Source organism: Tetranychus urticae, chromosome 1, assembly GCF_039701765.1.
Source record: "Tetranychus urticae isolate SD_2017Ah chromosome 1, NJAU_TeUrti_SD_1.0, whole genome shotgun sequence".
NCBI lineage: Eukaryota > Metazoa > Arthropoda > Arachnida > Trombidiformes > Tetranychidae > Tetranychus > Tetranychus urticae.
This window is the reverse complement of record NC_142958.1, coordinates 8,449,995-8,467,326: the sequence shown is the minus strand read 5'-3', so window position 1 is coordinate 8,467,326 and position 17,332 is coordinate 8,449,995. Positions and strand designations below refer to the sequence as shown.

Sequence of the window (17,332 nt, the reverse complement as noted above, 5' to 3'; positions counted from 1 at the left end):
AACATTGTTGTTAATTCGTTCATTGTAGAACAATGGTAACCTCTCCAATTTTACTAATAAACTAGAGAGGTTGATAATCACTGATAGTAAAAATTAGTCACATCGACAATAATTGATCAAGTATTGATTACTTGACTTTAATAAGTTATTAATAGTTGGAGCTTAACGTTTAAGGGAAAGTCTGTAACACATTTTCATAGGGAACTCAACACATGTGATAAGTGTGAAATTTAGTCAATTTGTGTTTACAGTTTTTTTTATTGCAGAACTGTCTGTTGACTTAATAGAGTGTTTTTAAAATTAATGAAATTATTTATAGAACGACAATTATTTTCCATTGTATTTTATTTATGTTAATTACTGTCAACGCTTTCTTTATCCCAACGGCTTGATTCAGCTATAAACACCGAAAAACTGTTTCTCGATATGAGTGAATCTACTGAAAATAATTCAAACAACCAACCACTTAAATCAAAAAGTGACACCATTGATGGATTATTACACAAATACACAAATGTAGTGAAAGGCTGGCAATATCGGTGGTTTGTCTTGACACCGTCAAGATGTACACTGGAATATTATATGGTAATTGATCTTGTTATTTTTCTATTACAATTTTGATGTACCGATTCATTACTCATTAACTATTCTGTCTTTATTTTCAGCCAGATGAAAGGAAAAAAGTTCACCCAAGAGGATGTATTTACTTGGCAGGTTGGTTTACTATTGATACCTTCTCCAAACGAAAGTCAAGATATCCGAAAACAAATTGTGCTACATAGGTTTGGCTTGGAGAGTGATTATGAAGATTCAAGTAACCTAAGAATAGTGTCCAAAATTTAGTTTTCTTAACCTTTTTCTCCTTAGCCGCTCAGGTACATTTTATTGCATCTACGGGCCAGCGAAAGCTCAGTTAAATTTACTTGTTTATCTTCATTATTTGTTCTGTTTCACGCTCTCTGTCTCATAAATTTATTTGTTTCTCTTCTGTTATTATTGTCAGTAAGAATCAGGCTTGTACTTTCCAGTGCTTTAATCGACTTCATTTCGTTTTCGGACATTTTTTCAAATTTGGTTGATTGATTTTTTCACTGATTCAATGTTTGTTAATTTATTTTTGTTTCTCTTTATTTAGGATCTGTGATAGCACCGAGTGATGAAGACAGTCAAACCTTCACTGTGAGCGCAGCTTCTGGTGAAACATACAAATTAAAAGCTAGTGATGCCAATGAAAGACAACGTTGGGTTAACAGATTGCGGCAGGTTGCCTTGGCACATGAAACAACTTTAGAGCAATTGAGTATATCAGGAGCCCGATCTCAAGAAGAAACCAAATCATCATTAAATGCTGTCACCGATACCTTAATGCAAGCTCAAAAAACCCAACGAACCTTAGTATCAGCGATTGAGGCCTACACCTGTACAGATCAACATTTATTAACTCTTAAATCGCTTTCTTCGTCCACTGTAATGTCGCTTGAGCAATGTTTTGTAATATTACATTCCATTGAAGGAAGACGATTGAGTTCAAAATGATAATGATAATTAAATGTGGAAATTTCAGTCAAATGCAACATTTTCTTGCGGCGAAATTTTATTGAGATGCGAAACTAGTAGTTATAACAAATAGCTACAGAAAAAAGTAGAATGACACTAAAATATGATTGCAATTCAAATTATTTGAATTTGAGGCTTTTAACTAAAATTACAAATAAACGGAAAACGAATCAGACACAAGATTCTTTAATAATAGATCTACAGGCTCATAAATTTCATCAAAATAGACTAAGCATTAGTATTATTTTGTTGCTACGTCGGAAAGTATATCACTTACAAACTTTTCAACTTGAAATGTTTCTTGGGAATAATAATTTAATAATTACACAAAATGAAATCCCAAAATACTAATTAACAATCTAAAGTTTTGGGATTTTCAAACTGGATTCCATTTAAGGCTCCTAGTTTATTTAATTATTTTGATTAAAGCAAGATGTCCGGTGCTTAATTTTGAGCAATTTCCTGATCCAGTTTCAGAAGTGACTGATTTTTCGCAGACATGGATAATATTCTTGTGGGTCAAACTAAACATTTCTATGTTTATTTAAGTTTTGTAATACCGTTTATGAGAACACCGCAATCGTATGAGCAATTGCATATTTTTGCTAGCAAGAAGCATTAGGACCAAACGCTTATAAAGCATACCTTGGCAGCATCATTCGATTGTGTTCATTTTTCTGCTTTCGGAGCCAAAGCGAACATATTTGTTTTTATTCTGATTGATATTACCGATTCGATTACTAGAATCTATTATAACTTCTAATGATTTTCCCACAAGATTATACATCAGAAATTTACTTAGCTTCTGATGGATAGATATTGCCGTATAGCAAGTAGCACTGTAAATTCAAGATTCTGAATAATTTAGGCTCAAAATTGGGTTTTGATTGATTTTTAAAGACAGTTGTTTTAACTTTTCCCAAAATTGGTAATACATTGAAAAGAGAAACTGTAAATCTCAAGACCAACTTAAAGAAATTGATCAAGTAATCTTTAAGTGGTATCCGATCAAAATCCAAAATCATTTTGCTCGAACCAACCTAATAGTTTGTATTTTATTGATATTAATATTTTAAATTGTTTTATTTTCACCCAGTTTCAACTTATAAGTGAAAAATTATTACACAAAGCAATAAAGCTGAATAAACAGCGGATTCTGATCACAGTCATCTTAGTTATATAAACTAAAGTGAGTTTAATCAAGAAAGAATGGTTAATAAAGCTCAAATGCATATTGAATTTTCAATGCTTTCTGAGTTTTAGCTTGTTAAAATTCAACTTTTAGCTACAAACTAAATCTAATTAACCAGGTAAATTTGGTGTTTGTTGTGTTTTTGTGGATCTAATTATTCACCATTATTCAGCTGCTATAGTTGCTTCTCTGTAACGAAAAGATTTTAATTTCACTTTTTTGTCTTCCTTTACACTTGACGAGGAGATAAAAATAAACACAAACGGGCCTATTTTACATCTCAATGGGTAAACACGTTAACTGTAACAGTAGCTCAATACGCTTCATTGGATTTTTAAAGACAAAAATTTAGGGGCTGATGAACTTTAATCAGCTCAATTGGTTAAAAGCAGAATAATAAACATTAAAGGGTAAATAATTTTCTTGAAGAAAGTCCACATTTTGCCGTTAATCATTTTTCTTTAAACTCAATGATACAAATAATGATCATGATTCTCATTGAACCTTAAACAGCTACACCAGTTGAGATGTTTTCATCCCTTTCCCTCTCTCCTTATAGCTTCTCTTATTACAGGAGTAGATTTTAATTCAGTAACAATCAGTAATAATCAACATATAATACAAAAAAATTGTCTTTCACCTCCTTTTTTCACCCTTTCTGGATAATCATTCACTTCACCCATCAACTCGATGCTATCAGCTAACATCAGCCAAATCTCTTGAAATCGGCAATTTTTTGGTCAACATTACCAGCTTTGTTTTACTGTTGTCGCCATTGTCCATCATCTTGTAAATTGAATCTTGTTAATTGTGTGTTACTTTATCTTTATTTTCCAGCACTGCCACATTAAATCTCAATAATGTTATCAATGGAATCAATCATCGACGCTTATACATGGCACGTTGATCCAATAACCCGTTACTTCTCATTTTACCAAGGATTTCCTTTTGTTTCAGTTTTCATTGTTATTAGCTCCATAATTTTAACCAAGTTCATATTACCCATTTGGATGTCAAAACGCAAGGAACCTTATGATACAAGGCCTGTCATGTTCATGATCAACGGAGTCGACTTTGGTATATCAATTTGCGGATCTTTGTTGATCTACTTCTCCTCGCCTACACGATTGGTGGGCTTTACATGTAAACCTTTATCACTCGATGATTTTACCCATATTGCTTATCGATATGCTGGCGTTGCATACTTTTTTGTCCTTCTTACCATGTTGATTCGACCCATGCTTCGAGTCCTTCGCCATCAAACAAAAGGAGTCAATGCATTGACTCTTCACTCAATCTTTTTACCTTTTTACGTTTACTACATTCTTTTCTGGGAATGCACTGAAGCTGCTCTATTTTTACCTTTCATCGAGACTGCTGTAGGCTCTTTAAGAGCTGGATATTTCATCTTGACCATTTCAACCGACAACTCAGCCAAATATACAACCTTTCGTCGGTTCGTGATTATGGCTCAAATCATTCTAGGATTCAGTCTTCTTTTCCATGTGGCAAGTTTAATGGCAAATCCAACCTGTAGCAGTTATTATGGAATCAAAACAATGGAAACAATTTATGGATTCGGTTATGTTTTCTATGGATTTTCAATTCTCAACAACAGAAATTTCAAGGCAAAAGGATATCGAAAAACGAAATAAGCTAACATCTATTAGCTTAGATTTTTAGATTTCAGTTGAACTTTTATTTCCATATTTTTAAATTTTTTGATAAAACCACAATAAATGAATTGTATTTTTTTACTGCTGATAAATATTGAATAATCCAACTATTTTTCAAACAACTGTCATGTTTTATGATTGAACCAGATGATGATGAATGAAGGGTTCAGCAGTATTAGAGTACAAATCAATGAGCTGCAAACAATTATAAAATCAGTAAAATGAATCGGTTTGAATTTTGCTTCAATGAAGAGTTTATTTTTTAAAACATTAATTTTAATGTTAATTGGTAAAAGTAATTTTTTTTGTTGATATTTTGATATCATTCAAATCAGTACAGGACATTTAATGACAAAAATACTGACGGAACATTAAGACAAACATTGAAACAATTCCAAAATTATGAGATAATAACAAATACAAAAATGACAATATTTTATTTTTGATTAGTGGTCCTGGACCATAATCAAAAGTCACACACACATGATCTAAGATCCATTAAGAAAGCTAATAACATAAATAAGCAAATGATGAGAAGGTCGGTGGAAGTTGGACTTCCTTCACTCACCGTAAACTGTATAAAAAAGAACAAAAAATTATTAGTAAAATTGAACAAAGAAGCAACGCATTGATAGTAATTTTTTGCTCAAATCTAACAACATGTAAGTTAAAAACATCATTCTACTGGTAAGAACTCAATCCAGCGTAAATGCGAATAACTACTTGGTTAACTAAAATTGAGAAAACTTGTTTAATACAATATTTATATTTGTATGAGTCTGAAATTGGTATTTTCTGATGCATTAGACTAGTTTCAAAGATAGAGCAATGTTTTTTGTTTTGATTCTGTGAATTTTATAACTGATTTGGTAGGTCCTGGTAGATCCTATCAATTATGACTGGACAAAAAATTGGATACAAATTCAACACAGCCAGGCTATAAATAAAACTGCTATGTACCTTATAACATTTATGTAAATTTGATATGTGTTTCTTCCAGTTTAAGTCAATGAAGCTATTTGAACATTAGAACACATGAATTAGAAAATTTGATATGCTCTGGGTTTTAGAAGCACTTACGAGATAAAATGTTGAGAAGCTGAGATTTGTCGGTAATACCATCGAGGTCTTGAATCAATACAACCAAACAATGAAAGAGTATATCATCCTCGTCAGTAATTTTGAGTACATCACGAATATAGGTGATAAGATCTTGAACAATAGAGTCGACAGATTCAAGAGTAATTGACTTTCCATTTAATGGAGTACTTCTTGCTTCTTTACCAGATCCATCGGGCTCTAGAATTGGATGAAACAAATGGAATACGTATGAATCAATATGTTGATGGAAAGTAACTTCATCAGGTTATAATGCTAACTTCACGCAAAAAAGCTCGCAAAATAAGACAAAACTTACCTGTAACTTTTTTCTTGCTCTTGTTCTTCATACGCTCATTGTAAATTGCAATCATATCGGCTCGCTTACCAAGCCTAGCTTCTTCAGCTACCCCATTTCTCTTGATATATTGCATGTCAGCCATATATTCTTGTCGCTCTTTTATTTCTAAGCATTTTGGACACTCACAATATCGAAATTTGCAGTGTCGCTTGTGCCCTGGAATGAAAATAATTAGACAATTAAAAGAGTTGAATACGTGTAATCAGTTTAGTATTTCATTTTGAAAGACAGACTTATAACATGAGAAATGTTCAATGGCAAAAAGGATAGAATTGACTGTTATGGTTATAGCGTTGAAATGAGCATCATGTAAATTGATGCATGAGACTGAAAACAAACGGAAAACTGAAGAATAGAAAGGTATGATCTAGATAAATGATCGATAGTTAAAGTAAAAGCATACCTTTAAGCAACACCTTAATACCATGGCTCTGGCAAAGAGCACAGTTGGGTTCTCGCTTCTTCCTCTCCTTCTTTTCCAGTTTGATCATTGTCTGTTTCATTACTTTAGACTTATTCTTGAAGATTGAGCAACCAAAAATGGTTCCAGTTTCAATGATGATTGGATACGAAACTCCAAAGTTATAATTAAAACTGATGATTAGAAATCAGCGTTGATATGGCACCATGAATATTAACCATTAGCTCCAAACCACCAAGAAACTCACCCAAGAAAAAAACTCAAAATAATATAGCAATGCTATAATAGCATTGAAGTTGCAATAAAATGAGCCTTTGAGGGACTGTTTCTAAATTAAAAATAATATCTCGCTATCCAAACTCATTGAATTCATCAATTTTGTGAACAATTTACATTTCTCCTCTGATAAAAAATTGAATAATTTAAGGCCAGAGTAAAAATCTGAGGGAAATTAGGGAGCTGCAAATTTATAAAAATCAATATTTATACTCGATTAGATTGGATTTTTTCATTAAAATCAATTTTCTCGTATTTTTATTACATAATCTATTAAAAAATTAGCCTTTTTTCATTGAAGCAATATACAATCATAACAGTATGGAATCGAACAGCCATTTCAAGACAAATGCACAATAAATTTGATAAAACTTTCAGTATCCATTGAAAGATTGAACGTCGCGAAGACTGTTAATTGATTGGTTAAAATAATGGACACATTATTTGAAGTTATGTCTGGTAGATTTGTTCTGACAAAAATACGTTTTCATTAAAATTGATATAAAGTAGATACATTTGCAATGTTTGTAATAGTAGCCATCAGTGGATTCAATCATCATTTAGAACTTTTAATGCAATAATACTATGCAATAATACTGTGCAGTATTACTATGCAATAATACTGTGCAATATTACTATGCAATAATACTGTGCAATATTTACTATTTAGTTAATAATCCTAACATTGTCATCGATGCTTCTAAAAATGTTTAATTTATGCTTAAATTATCTTAAACAATTAACCAAAGTCATTTCTAATCAAAATCATATTGTTGACCAAAAAAAAAAAGGAAAAAGATTTAGATTTAAACAAGGATAAGGATTCTCATTTTTAATAGTTAATTATTAGCTATCATTGTTTCAAGAATTTAATTGTAATTTTGATTTATAAGTGATTGGTCGACTGATCAAAATCTAATAAAAATTAACCTTAAAACCGCTGGTCAATCTTGGTATCAAGAACTTCATTAGTTTCATTATAAGTTCACATTTAACATACCTTATTATTAATAACGTATACCGTTAATCTCATCTCCTTATCCACCTATCACTTGATCACTTCACCACACAGACCTTTCAATACGAGACTGCTATACCTTTTACATACAATATTATTATAAAAGGCTCTTATTCATTACAAGTCGACAGGATGAGCTTGCATGGTTCTCCTACCGTTTCACCAACACTCAATCCATCTGAATTGAATGACAAGGGTCCTGATAATACTGATTTGACCAAGGGTGTTCAAAACAGTGTTGTCGTTGAAAAGAGAAGCGAGGAGAGCGTCAGTCAGCAACGACCAGTAACTACATTACATCGACCTAAGCTTCATGTTTTCAATGGCCAAGAGAAAGATATTACTGTTGAAAATTGGGTCAAGATGTACGAAACAGTTGCCGAAAGTTATCAATGGTCTGAAAAGCAAACGCTCAATGCTCTTTGTGAGTATTTAGGTGGTGAAGCTCTGAATTTCTTCATTGAAACACGAGATGGCAAATCCTGGGAAGTTATTAAAAATTCTCTTATTGCTCGATTTGGAGTTCAGGCTGTTGATCCTATTGTTGAGTTTTCACGTTTGAAGTTTTTCCAAACCAAAGATGTCAATGACTATTTCCTACGAAAGAGAAGATTAGCTAATTTAGCTTGCCTAACTGAATCACAAGCTGTGGTATTGATGATTGAAAATTTATCAGATGAATTACGTAAAAGAGTCAGCACTTACAATCAATTTTGGTCGATTGCTAAAGCAGCTGAAACGGCTCTTGAAAAACGTGTTAACAACTTCCATCATCGTTCAGGTCAACAAAATCGACCAAATAAGAGGAAATTTGAATTACCAGACAAACCTGTAAAGAAGCAACCTAAAGGAGCTTGTTGGGGTTGTGAACGTGCAGGTAAACCCAACCAACTTCACTGGTCCAATGAATGTCCATTAAAGAAGGGGCAAATTCAATCAGTCAATCATATTAACCAACCGTTTGAACCTTCAACTTCAACTCAAAATCAACGATCAAACAAACAAGGTAAACCCAATAATTTAAACTAATACCCAGGTCTGACACGAAGCCTTTCCACATCATAATCCGTGGCTTCATCGAATCAACTCCTTTGGATATATTATTCGACCCTGGTTCATCAATTAAATTGTTGGATGAGAGTTTTATTCAACCTAAAAATCTTATTAACATTGAAAATAAACTGACATCTTTCTCTACATTGACTGGAAATGGTTTAGTCTCAGGCCTGGCTAAAATAACATTGAGAATTGGACTCATTACAAACAGTGTCATTGTTTGTGTCACCAAGTTAGTTGGTTTTGACTTACTATTAGGTTTAGACAATATTTTTAAATTTAACCTGAAATTTGATTCTGACTATTCCATTGATCAGAATTCTTCTTTTGTTTTACCAACTAATGTTCAGTTAGTTGATCCTCTTCAAATTTTTCCTGAAACTTTTTATCTTGATCTAAAGTCTAAATTGAATAGTGATAATGATTCTAGACTTTTGAAAATATTGACTGAGAATAATGAGATATTTAGTGATGATAAGTTCAGAATTGGTCGTTTGAATGACATTGAATGTGTCATTGAATTGAATTCGAAAATTCCTATTAACTCGAAGCCTTATCGAACAACTCTAGAAAGTCAAGCGAGAATAGAGAAGGAAATTAGTTCACTGTTAGAAACCAATTTGATCCGTCATTCCTTTTCTCCTTATGCTTCTCCTGTTACACTAGCCTTTAAGAAAGACGATGGTGATAGAACTCGTTTTTGTATAGATTATAGAAAGTTGAATGAGATCGTTATTCCAGACAAATATCCGATGCCTAGAATTGAGGACATAATTGATAATTTACATGATAGTAAGTTCTTTAGTGTTTTCGATGTTAGATCAGGGTTTTGGCATGTTAAGATGCGTGAGTCGGACATTACTAAAACTGCTTTCGTTACACAAAACAATCATTACGAATGGTTAGTAATGCCATTCGGTTTCAAGAATGCCCCTGCTATTTTTCAAAGGGCAATTCGAGGAATCATTGAAAAACATGAGCTTACTAATTTTTGTCACAACTACATTGATGATATCATTATCTATTCAAAAGACCTTGATACTCATTATCAACACATTTCTTTGCTTTTAGAAGCAATGAAAACTGAAAATGTAAAACTTAATTTTAGCAAATGTAAGTTTGCTCAAAAAAGAGTGAATTATCTTGGTCATCAGCTATCATTGAATGAAATCAAACCCATTCAATCTAATATCGATTCAATTTTAAAATTGAAACCACCAACGAATCTTACGCAAGTAAGAAGATTTCTCGGTAAAATCAATTACAATCGTAAATTTATACCGAAAATCACTGAGATACTAGAACCAATTCATAAATTACTGAGAAAAGACAGTAAATTTGAATGGACTGACGATTGTCAGAAATCTTTTGAAAAACTAAAACAAATCTTGACCTCTGAACCACTATTGAAAATGTTCAACCCTAATCATGAATTGATCTTGGAAGCAGACGCCAGCAAAATTGGTGTTGGTGCTGTTTTAAAACAAATGGATGAGAACAAAATTTCATATCCGATTGGATATTTCTCTAAAAAGTTGACATCATATCAACAAAACTATCCAGCAACTCATCTCGAGTGCTTGGCTGTCATTGAGGCCATAAAATTTTGGCATCACTATCTTTATGCTAAAAAGTTCACGGTGATTACCGATCATGCTGCTCTGAAGTCAATCAGAAAATTGAAAAAGCCAAATTGTCGCTTGTTTACATGGGCTTTGTTCATGGATCAATATGATTTCGAAGTTAAATATCGACCTGGAGTGGAAAATGTACAGGCCGATTATTTATCTAGAGATCCAATTGAAAATGGGGAAATCGAATGTCCTATTCGATTAGTTAATTTCATTAGCCTTAATGAAATGAAAACTGAGCAAGATAAAAGTAAATTAAAAATTTCACGATTAGTGAATAAGGATGGACTTGCTATTAAGATTGATAAAAATGGAATTGAAAAAGTCATTGTACCCGACAGTCTAAGGTCGAAATTAATGCAAAATGTTCATGATCAATTTGGTCACATTGGTGTTAGCAAAATGTTAACAATTTTGGGTTGGCTTTATACATGGCCAAAAATGACTGAAAATGTCATTGACTTTCCTGCTAGCTGTACTCCTTGTCTTCAAGGGAAAACAAGGAGAATTAAAAAGGTTGGTGAAATGGGACAATTTGGTCCAGCTGGGTCACCATTTGAAATTGTGTCGATTGATACAATCTGTGGATTAGATGGATACAAGTGTAAGAAGAGATACTTACACTTGGCTGTGGACCATTTCACACGATTTGTGTGGACTTTAGGTTCAAATAAACAAACTGCTTCGGAATTTATCAAGCTTATTGATAAAATAATGCAATTAGGGAAACCTAAATTAATCCTTGCTGATCAATATACAGCAATCACTTCAAATGCTTTCATTAATCATTTAACCAATCTACAGATTGAGTTAAAATTTATCCCAAAATCAGCTCCAGAATGTAATGGTTTATGCGAACGAGTGGCTAACACTATTGTCGATAAAATCAGAATTAAAATGATTAGCAGTAACTATCGTTACGGCTGGATTAAATATTTACAAAGATCTGTTAATGAATACAACGACACACCACATTCAGTGACTGGTTTTACTCCATATTATCTGCTAAATGGTAAACTTCCTCATAATTGTGAAAATGTTCAACTTCCATCAATTGAACAAGCAAGAACTGAAGCTTTTCAAAATTCAACAAATTTTCATCTCAAAAACAAACAACTTTATGATAAAACTCATAGACCTTACCAATTTCAAGACAATGAGCGAGTATTTGTTAAAAATCTTTCAGGTTTTGCTCAAGGTAAATTGGACGCTACTTATTTGGGACCGTTCCGAATTGTAAAGAAAATTGCCAATAACATTTATGAAGTTGCAAGAAATGAAGCACCATTGATATTAGAGCAAATTCATGCGAAACATTTATTACCAGTGAAATCAACATCATCTTATGCTTTGGACTGAAAATGATAGCTCGCGTCACCCAACTATTCATCAGCTACTCATAATTTATATCATAAATTCATCACTTCATGCTATTCCTATTTATTTGTCATGTGGAAAAACTGGAAAAAGATTTGTTCAACCCTTAGGTCGGGGGATGTAATAGTAGCCATCAGTGGATTCAATCATCATTTAGAACTTTTAATGCAATAATACTATGCAATAATACTGTGCAGTATTACTATGCAATAATACTGTGCAATATTTACTATTTAGTTAATAATCCTAACATTGTCATCGATGCTTCTAAAAATGTTTAATTTATGCTTAAATTATCTTAAACAATTAACCAAAGTCATTTCTAATCAAAATCATATTGTTGACCAAAAAAAAAAGGAAAAAGATTTAGATTTAAACAAGGATAAGGATTCTCATTTTTAATAGTTAATTATTAGCTATCATTGTTTCAAGAATTTAATTGTAATTTTGATTTATAAGTGATTGGTCGACTGATCAAAATCTAATAAAAATTAACCTTAAAACCGCTGGTCAATCTTGGTATCAAGAACTTCATTAGTTTCATTATAAGTTCACATTTAACATACCTTATTATTAATAACGTATACCGTTAATCTCATCTCCTTATCCACCTATCACTTGATCACTTCACCACACAGACCTTTCAATACGAGACTGCTATACCTTTTACATACAATATTATTATAAAAGGCTCTTATTCATTACATGTTTTTAAATTTATTCATTATAATTTTGAGTACATCACGAATATAGGTGATAAGATCTTGAAAAATAGAGTCGACAGATTCAAGAGTAATTGACTTTCCATTTAATGGTGTACTTCTTGCTTCTTTACCAGATCCATCGGGCTCTAGAATTGGGTGAAACAAATGGAATACGTATGAATCAATATGTTGATGGAAAGTAACTTCATCAGGTTATAATGCTAACTTGACTCAAAAAAGCTCGCAAAATAAGACAAAACTTACCTGTAACTTTTTTCTTGCTCTTGTTCTTCATACGCTCATTGTAAATTGCAATCATATCGGCTCGCTTACCAAGCCTAGCTTCTTCAGCTACCCCATTCCTCTTGATATATTGCATGTCAGCCATATATTCTTGTCGCTCTTTTATTTCTAAGCATTTTGGACACTCACAATATCGAAATTTGCAGTGTCGCTTGTGCCCTGGAATGAAAATAATTAGACAGTTAAAAGAGTTGCATACTAGTAATCAGTTTAGTATTTCATTTGAAAGACAGACTTATAACATGAGAAATGTTCAATGGCAAAAAGGATAGAGTTGAAATGAGCATCATGTAAATTGATGCATGAGACTGAAAACAAACGGATAACTGAAGGATAGAAAGGTATGAGCCAGATAAACGATCGATAGTTAAAGCATACCTTTAAGCAACACCTTAATACCATGGCTCTGGCAAAGAGCACAGTTGGGTTCTCGCTTCTTCCTCTCCTTCTTTTCCAGTTTGATCATTGTCTGTTTCATTACTTTAGACTTATTCTTGAAGATTGAGCAACCAAAAATGGTTCCAGTTTCAATGATGATTGGATACGAAACTCCAAAGTTATAATTAAAACTGATGATTAGAAATCAGCGTTGATATGGCACCATGAATATTAACCATTAGCTCCAAACCACCAAGAAACTCACCCAAGAAAAAAACTCAAAATAATATAGCAATGCTATAATAGCATTGAAGTTGCAATAAAATGAGCCTTTGAGGGACTGTTTCTAAATTAAAAATAATATCTCGCTATCAAAACTCATTAAATTCATCAATTTTGTGAACAATTCACATTTCTCCTCTGATAAAAGATTGATTAATTTAATTTTAGAGCGTAAATATATGGGGAATTTGGGAGCTGAAAATTCATAACAATAAATATTTATACTCGATTAGATTGGATTTTTTCATTAAAATCAATTTTCTCGTATTTTTATTACATAATCTGATAAAAAATTGGCCTTTTTCATTGAAGCAATATACAATCATAACAGTATGGAATCGAACAGCCATTTCAAGACAAATGCCCAATAAATTTGATAAAACTTTCAGTATCCATTGAAAGATTGAACATCGCGAAGACTGTTAATTGATTGGTTAAAATAATGGACACATTATTTGAAGTTATGTCTGGTAGATTTGTTCTGACAAAAATACGCTTTCATTAAAATTGATATAAAGTAGATACATTTGCAATGTTTATAAATTTATTCACTTAACACTGAAAAACATGTCAAGAACTAGTTTTATTATTTGCATTGATTAGGTTTGATTGATTGATTGATTGATAGTTTGATTCTTGATTAAGATGAAAAGTATGAATTATCATGAATTTCATTGTCTTCATCATCAGAAATGGAAGGTAAAGATGAATTTAAAGGCCCCGAAAGATTACCCTGTACTGCTGGACGGATAGTTATAATAAGATTAGAAGAATTGGCAATCATCATGTCTGTAACTTGATCCAGTGTTTTACCTGTCACTTCAATTCCATTTACTTCAAGAATTTCATCGTTTATAGACAGAAGACCAGTTGATTCAGCAATTCCTCCAGGCACAAGGCGTGAAATAAAAACACCAGGAACTCTTTCAATAGAATTAGGTAACAATCGAATGCTGTCCCCATCACGAATATAGAAACCTAATGGTTTATCCGAGCTGTGTTTGATAAGGCGAACTCGTCGACACGTTGGATGTACAATATCGACATCAATAATGGATGATACCTCTCTGAAATCTTGAGGTAATCCAATTTGTGGACGTCTATGAGATGAGGAATAATTTAAAGGATTGAATTCATTAAGGAAATAGTTTTTCTTTTTAAAAGAGTACTCCTTCTCCAGAGGTTTATCCTTTCTTTGAAGGATCAATCGGAGACACGGTTTTGTTGGTGAGGCTAATGTAACTTCAATTGCTCGACCCAGATTGTCGTTATTGTTGATAGGCAATTCATCTCCTTGGTTTGGATCAATGTAAAATATGGAGAAAGGAATGTTGTTTAAATGATGGTTTTTCTCAACGAATTCATAAAAATTGTCAAAATTAGATATACTTTGTTTGTTAGCATGGTATCGACGATGTTCTGCTATGAATTTTGTTTTGATGGGCACTAACATGTTTGATCAGGCAACTTATAAAATAAAAATAATAATAATAATAATAAATTAAACAAATAAAATAACCAACAAAATAAAAACAAATTGCTTTCACTTGGGCAACATAACCCAAAAACATATGAGGTATTTTTGTAAATATCTTTTATTGAAAAACCTTCCAGCAAAAAATGCCATTATTTAAATACTTAACAATAGATGGCACAGGTAAATGTTTTGATTCTCAAGGAAAAACAACCTTTTTTTCCGTTCAATAAACCTCAACAACATTCCCAAATTGCTCAAATTTTTGTGACAAAACCAAAGTCTATCAATTTAATTCATTAAATATTAAATTGTATAGCTGTGTAATTAGCAATATGTAAAAATTATTCAACATAATTCAACTTATTGAATGTTCGCTGACATTAAAATCTAGTTGTCAGGCTTATTCTCAGTTTACAATGGATAAAATTTGATTTAATGATTATGTTCATAAAAAAATTATATTTTTGTTATTTATTCTGTTTCGTGTTTTAATTGTGTTGACAATGATATAAAATTAATGTCTAATTTTATTTAAAGTCTAATTACTCGTTCAAAAATCGTACATCTGGTTACCATTGTTATCGAGATCTTATCTCAACTCATAGCAACCAAACTTCATCAATTTCCTGTATTTTTTGTTTTTGGTTTTGGATTATGAATTTTGATACTACATTCGTATTAAATATGTTAACTGCAGTTTTATTGATTGTGGTTGCGGTAGTTTTATACGTAAATTATGGCTTCAAACGTAAGGCTAATATTAAAGGTAAACACGTATTAATCTCTGGTGGATCTAAAGGAATCGGTCTGGAGGTAGCTGCTCAGTGCTTTCAACAAGGAGCCAAAGTTACGATTTTAGCTCGAGACGAGAACGGATTGAAAGAAGCTAAAAAGTATATCTGTTCAAAATCAGAGACAAAACGAGATTCCGAGGTTATTTATTTTCCTGTTAATGTTAGCAAAGACTACGAACTTTTGGAAACTATAATTCAAAAAGCTGAGGATGAATTAGGACCAATTTACGGACTTTTCAATATTGTTGGCAAAGCTGTTTGTTATCGATTCCTAGAAACACCTTTAAATGATTTTGACGACATGATTAAGGTGAATTACCAGTCAACTGTTAATTGTACTCGAGCAGTTCTTAAAAAAATGGTCACTCGAAATGAAGGTTTCATAGAGATAACTTCATCAATGGCTGGTCTTTTTGGTATTTATGGCTTCTCAGCATACTCAGCATCAAAATTTGCTTTGCTTGGATTTGCTCAAACCCTTGCTATGGAGGTAAAAATTTCGGCTAGTTAATTTGATGTGATCCAATTGAAATTATTAACCTTTTTTTATTTTATTACTCCAGATGAAACCTCACAATATCTCAATTACAATAACATATCCTCCTGATACTGATACTCCTGGATTTGCGCTTGAGAATACAACCAAGGTTATTATAAAGTTTTCCTTATTTGCTAGACCAATATTTATTTTTTGCTCGATTTTATTTAATTATGAAATCTATTATAATTCTTGCAGCCTGAAGAGACAAAGTTGATTTGTGAGTCTGGAGGATTGTTACCGCCATCTAAAGTTGCTCGGTCCATTATCAATGATACTCTCGTAAGTTTTATTCTGAAATTTAGAGCAATTCTTATGCAAACAACTGGTTGAAAGATTTTGTCGCCTAATGCTTCAATTTACATTTGCAGAAAGGAAAATTCTCATCAACTGTTACCTTTGAAGGATTCATTCTGCGAACATTAACCTCTGGTTTATCTCCTCCAAATGGTATTTTTGCTGTGCTTCTTGAAGCTAATTTAATGGGACCATTGCGACTTGTTGGTTTATTGATTTTAACACATTTCAATAAAATTGTCCGGGATTGCTTCAAGAAACGAGTCCATACTAAATCCGAATAAGTTCAGCAGAAAAATAGCTCTTTGTTAATTATTTGAGATATGTTTACGATTTTTTCACCCAAGAAAGATTATCAACTTGTTCCGATTTGATACTCAATAAAATTTAATATTCTCACAAATTAATTTTGATGCACAAAATATTTGGGAAAGCATAGATAGTGGTTAAATAATGATGATCAAATTTTTCACATAAAATCATCACCATGTTTGATTCTTTATCTTACAAAGAAAACTTGATTAAATTCAAAAATATCGATATTTATCCTAAGCTTCTTAAATATTAAAATGGATAAGCAGTTTAGATTTGGGTGTAAAAATTTAATTTAAACTTCTTAGAGGACCAATCAGAGTATAAAAGGAGACAGAAATAGACCTGAAATTTTAGTTTCGCTTTTGATCTCGATGTGAATACTAGTCACGTTATTTCATCTCGTTTCAACCTTAATACATCTCTTCTACATACTCCATATATCACCATGATTAGGACTTCAACCTTAGTGCTAACTTCCATCCTTTCATGTGTTTTTGCCCAACATTATGGTCAAGATGAAAGTGAACTATACTTTGCTCCCCGTGAAAATTACCCCGGTTATCCCTATCCTTATCAAGCGT

At 32.1% G+C, this 17,332-nt stretch overlaps 6 protein-coding genes across 8 annotated transcripts; 3 read left to right on the top strand and 3 right to left on the bottom strand.

Annotated features, from left to right (window-relative positions):
• The first annotated feature begins 258 nt into the window (after nt 1-258).
• On the top strand, nt 259-1,574 carry LOC107365592 (oxysterol-binding protein-related protein 11). The gene is made up of 3 exons (XM_015933122.3): nt 259-585; nt 666-714; nt 1,136-1,574. Exons 1-3 carry the CDS (start codon nt 427-429, stop codon nt 1,534-1,536), a joined length of 609 nt encoding a protein of 202 aa, XP_015788608.1. The 5' UTR covers nt 259-426; the 3' UTR covers nt 1,537-1,574.
• A 750-nt stretch (nt 1,575-2,324) lies between these two features.
• LOC107365568 (uncharacterized) lies at nt 2,325-4,506 on the top strand. The gene is made up of 3 exons (XM_015933098.3): nt 2,325-2,867; nt 2,996-3,159; nt 3,587-4,506. The coding sequence occupies exon 3, from the start codon at nt 3,610-3,612 to the stop codon at nt 4,402-4,404; it is 795 nt and encodes a 264-aa protein (XP_015788584.2). The 5' UTR covers nt 2,325-2,867; nt 2,996-3,159; nt 3,587-3,609; the 3' UTR covers nt 4,405-4,506.
• Nucleotides 4,507-4,661: 155 nt separating this feature from the next.
• LOC107365569 (doublesex- and mab-3-related transcription factor C2) lies at nt 4,662-6,597 on the bottom strand. Of its 2 annotated transcripts, XM_015933102.3 has the most exons (5): nt 6,288-6,597; nt 5,843-6,040; nt 5,506-5,724; nt 5,386-5,440; nt 4,662-4,999 (listed from the first exon to the last, which is right to left on the bottom strand). In XM_015933102.3, the coding sequence occupies exons 1-4, from the start codon at nt 6,385-6,387 to the stop codon at nt 5,427-5,429; spliced, it is 531 nt and encodes a 176-aa protein (XP_015788588.1). In that variant the 5' UTR covers nt 6,388-6,597; the 3' UTR covers nt 4,662-4,999; nt 5,386-5,426. The 2 variants fall into 2 exon arrangements, with proteins under 2 accessions (XP_015788588.1, XP_015788587.1); XM_015933101.3 differs by lacking the exon at nt 5,386-5,440.
• A 424-nt stretch (nt 6,598-7,021) lies between these two features.
• Nucleotides 7,022-13,380, bottom strand: LOC149094496 (doublesex- and mab-3-related transcription factor C2-like). 2 transcript variants are annotated; one of them, XM_089270136.1, is made up of 4 exons: nt 13,049-13,380; nt 12,632-12,829; nt 12,375-12,513; nt 7,022-7,108 (listed from the first exon to the last, which is right to left on the bottom strand). In XM_089270136.1, the coding sequence occupies exons 1-4, from the start codon at nt 13,146-13,148 to the stop codon at nt 7,072-7,074; spliced, it is 474 nt and encodes a 157-aa protein (XP_089126262.1). In that variant the 5' UTR covers nt 13,149-13,380; the 3' UTR covers nt 7,022-7,071. The 2 variants fall into 2 exon arrangements, with proteins under 2 accessions (XP_089126262.1, XP_089126263.1); XM_089270137.1 differs by lacking the exon at nt 7,022-7,108 and having other exon boundaries at nt 12,358-12,513.
• A 401-nt stretch (nt 13,381-13,781) lies between these two features.
• On the bottom strand, nt 13,782-14,894 carry par-6 (partitioning defective protein 6). The gene has a single exon (XM_089270135.1). It carries the CDS (start codon nt 14,781-14,783, stop codon nt 13,971-13,973), a length of 813 nt encoding a protein of 270 aa, XP_089126261.1. The 5' UTR covers nt 14,784-14,894; the 3' UTR covers nt 13,782-13,970.
• A 540-nt stretch (nt 14,895-15,434) lies between these two features.
• Kdsr (3-ketodihydrosphingosine reductase) lies at nt 15,435-16,843 on the top strand. The gene is made up of 4 exons (XM_015933094.3): nt 15,435-16,091; nt 16,165-16,248; nt 16,338-16,421; nt 16,511-16,843. Exons 1-4 carry the CDS (start codon nt 15,462-15,464, stop codon nt 16,718-16,720), a joined length of 1,008 nt encoding a protein of 335 aa, XP_015788580.2. The 5' UTR covers nt 15,435-15,461; the 3' UTR covers nt 16,721-16,843.
• The last annotated feature ends 489 nt before the right edge of the window (nt 16,844-17,332 follow it).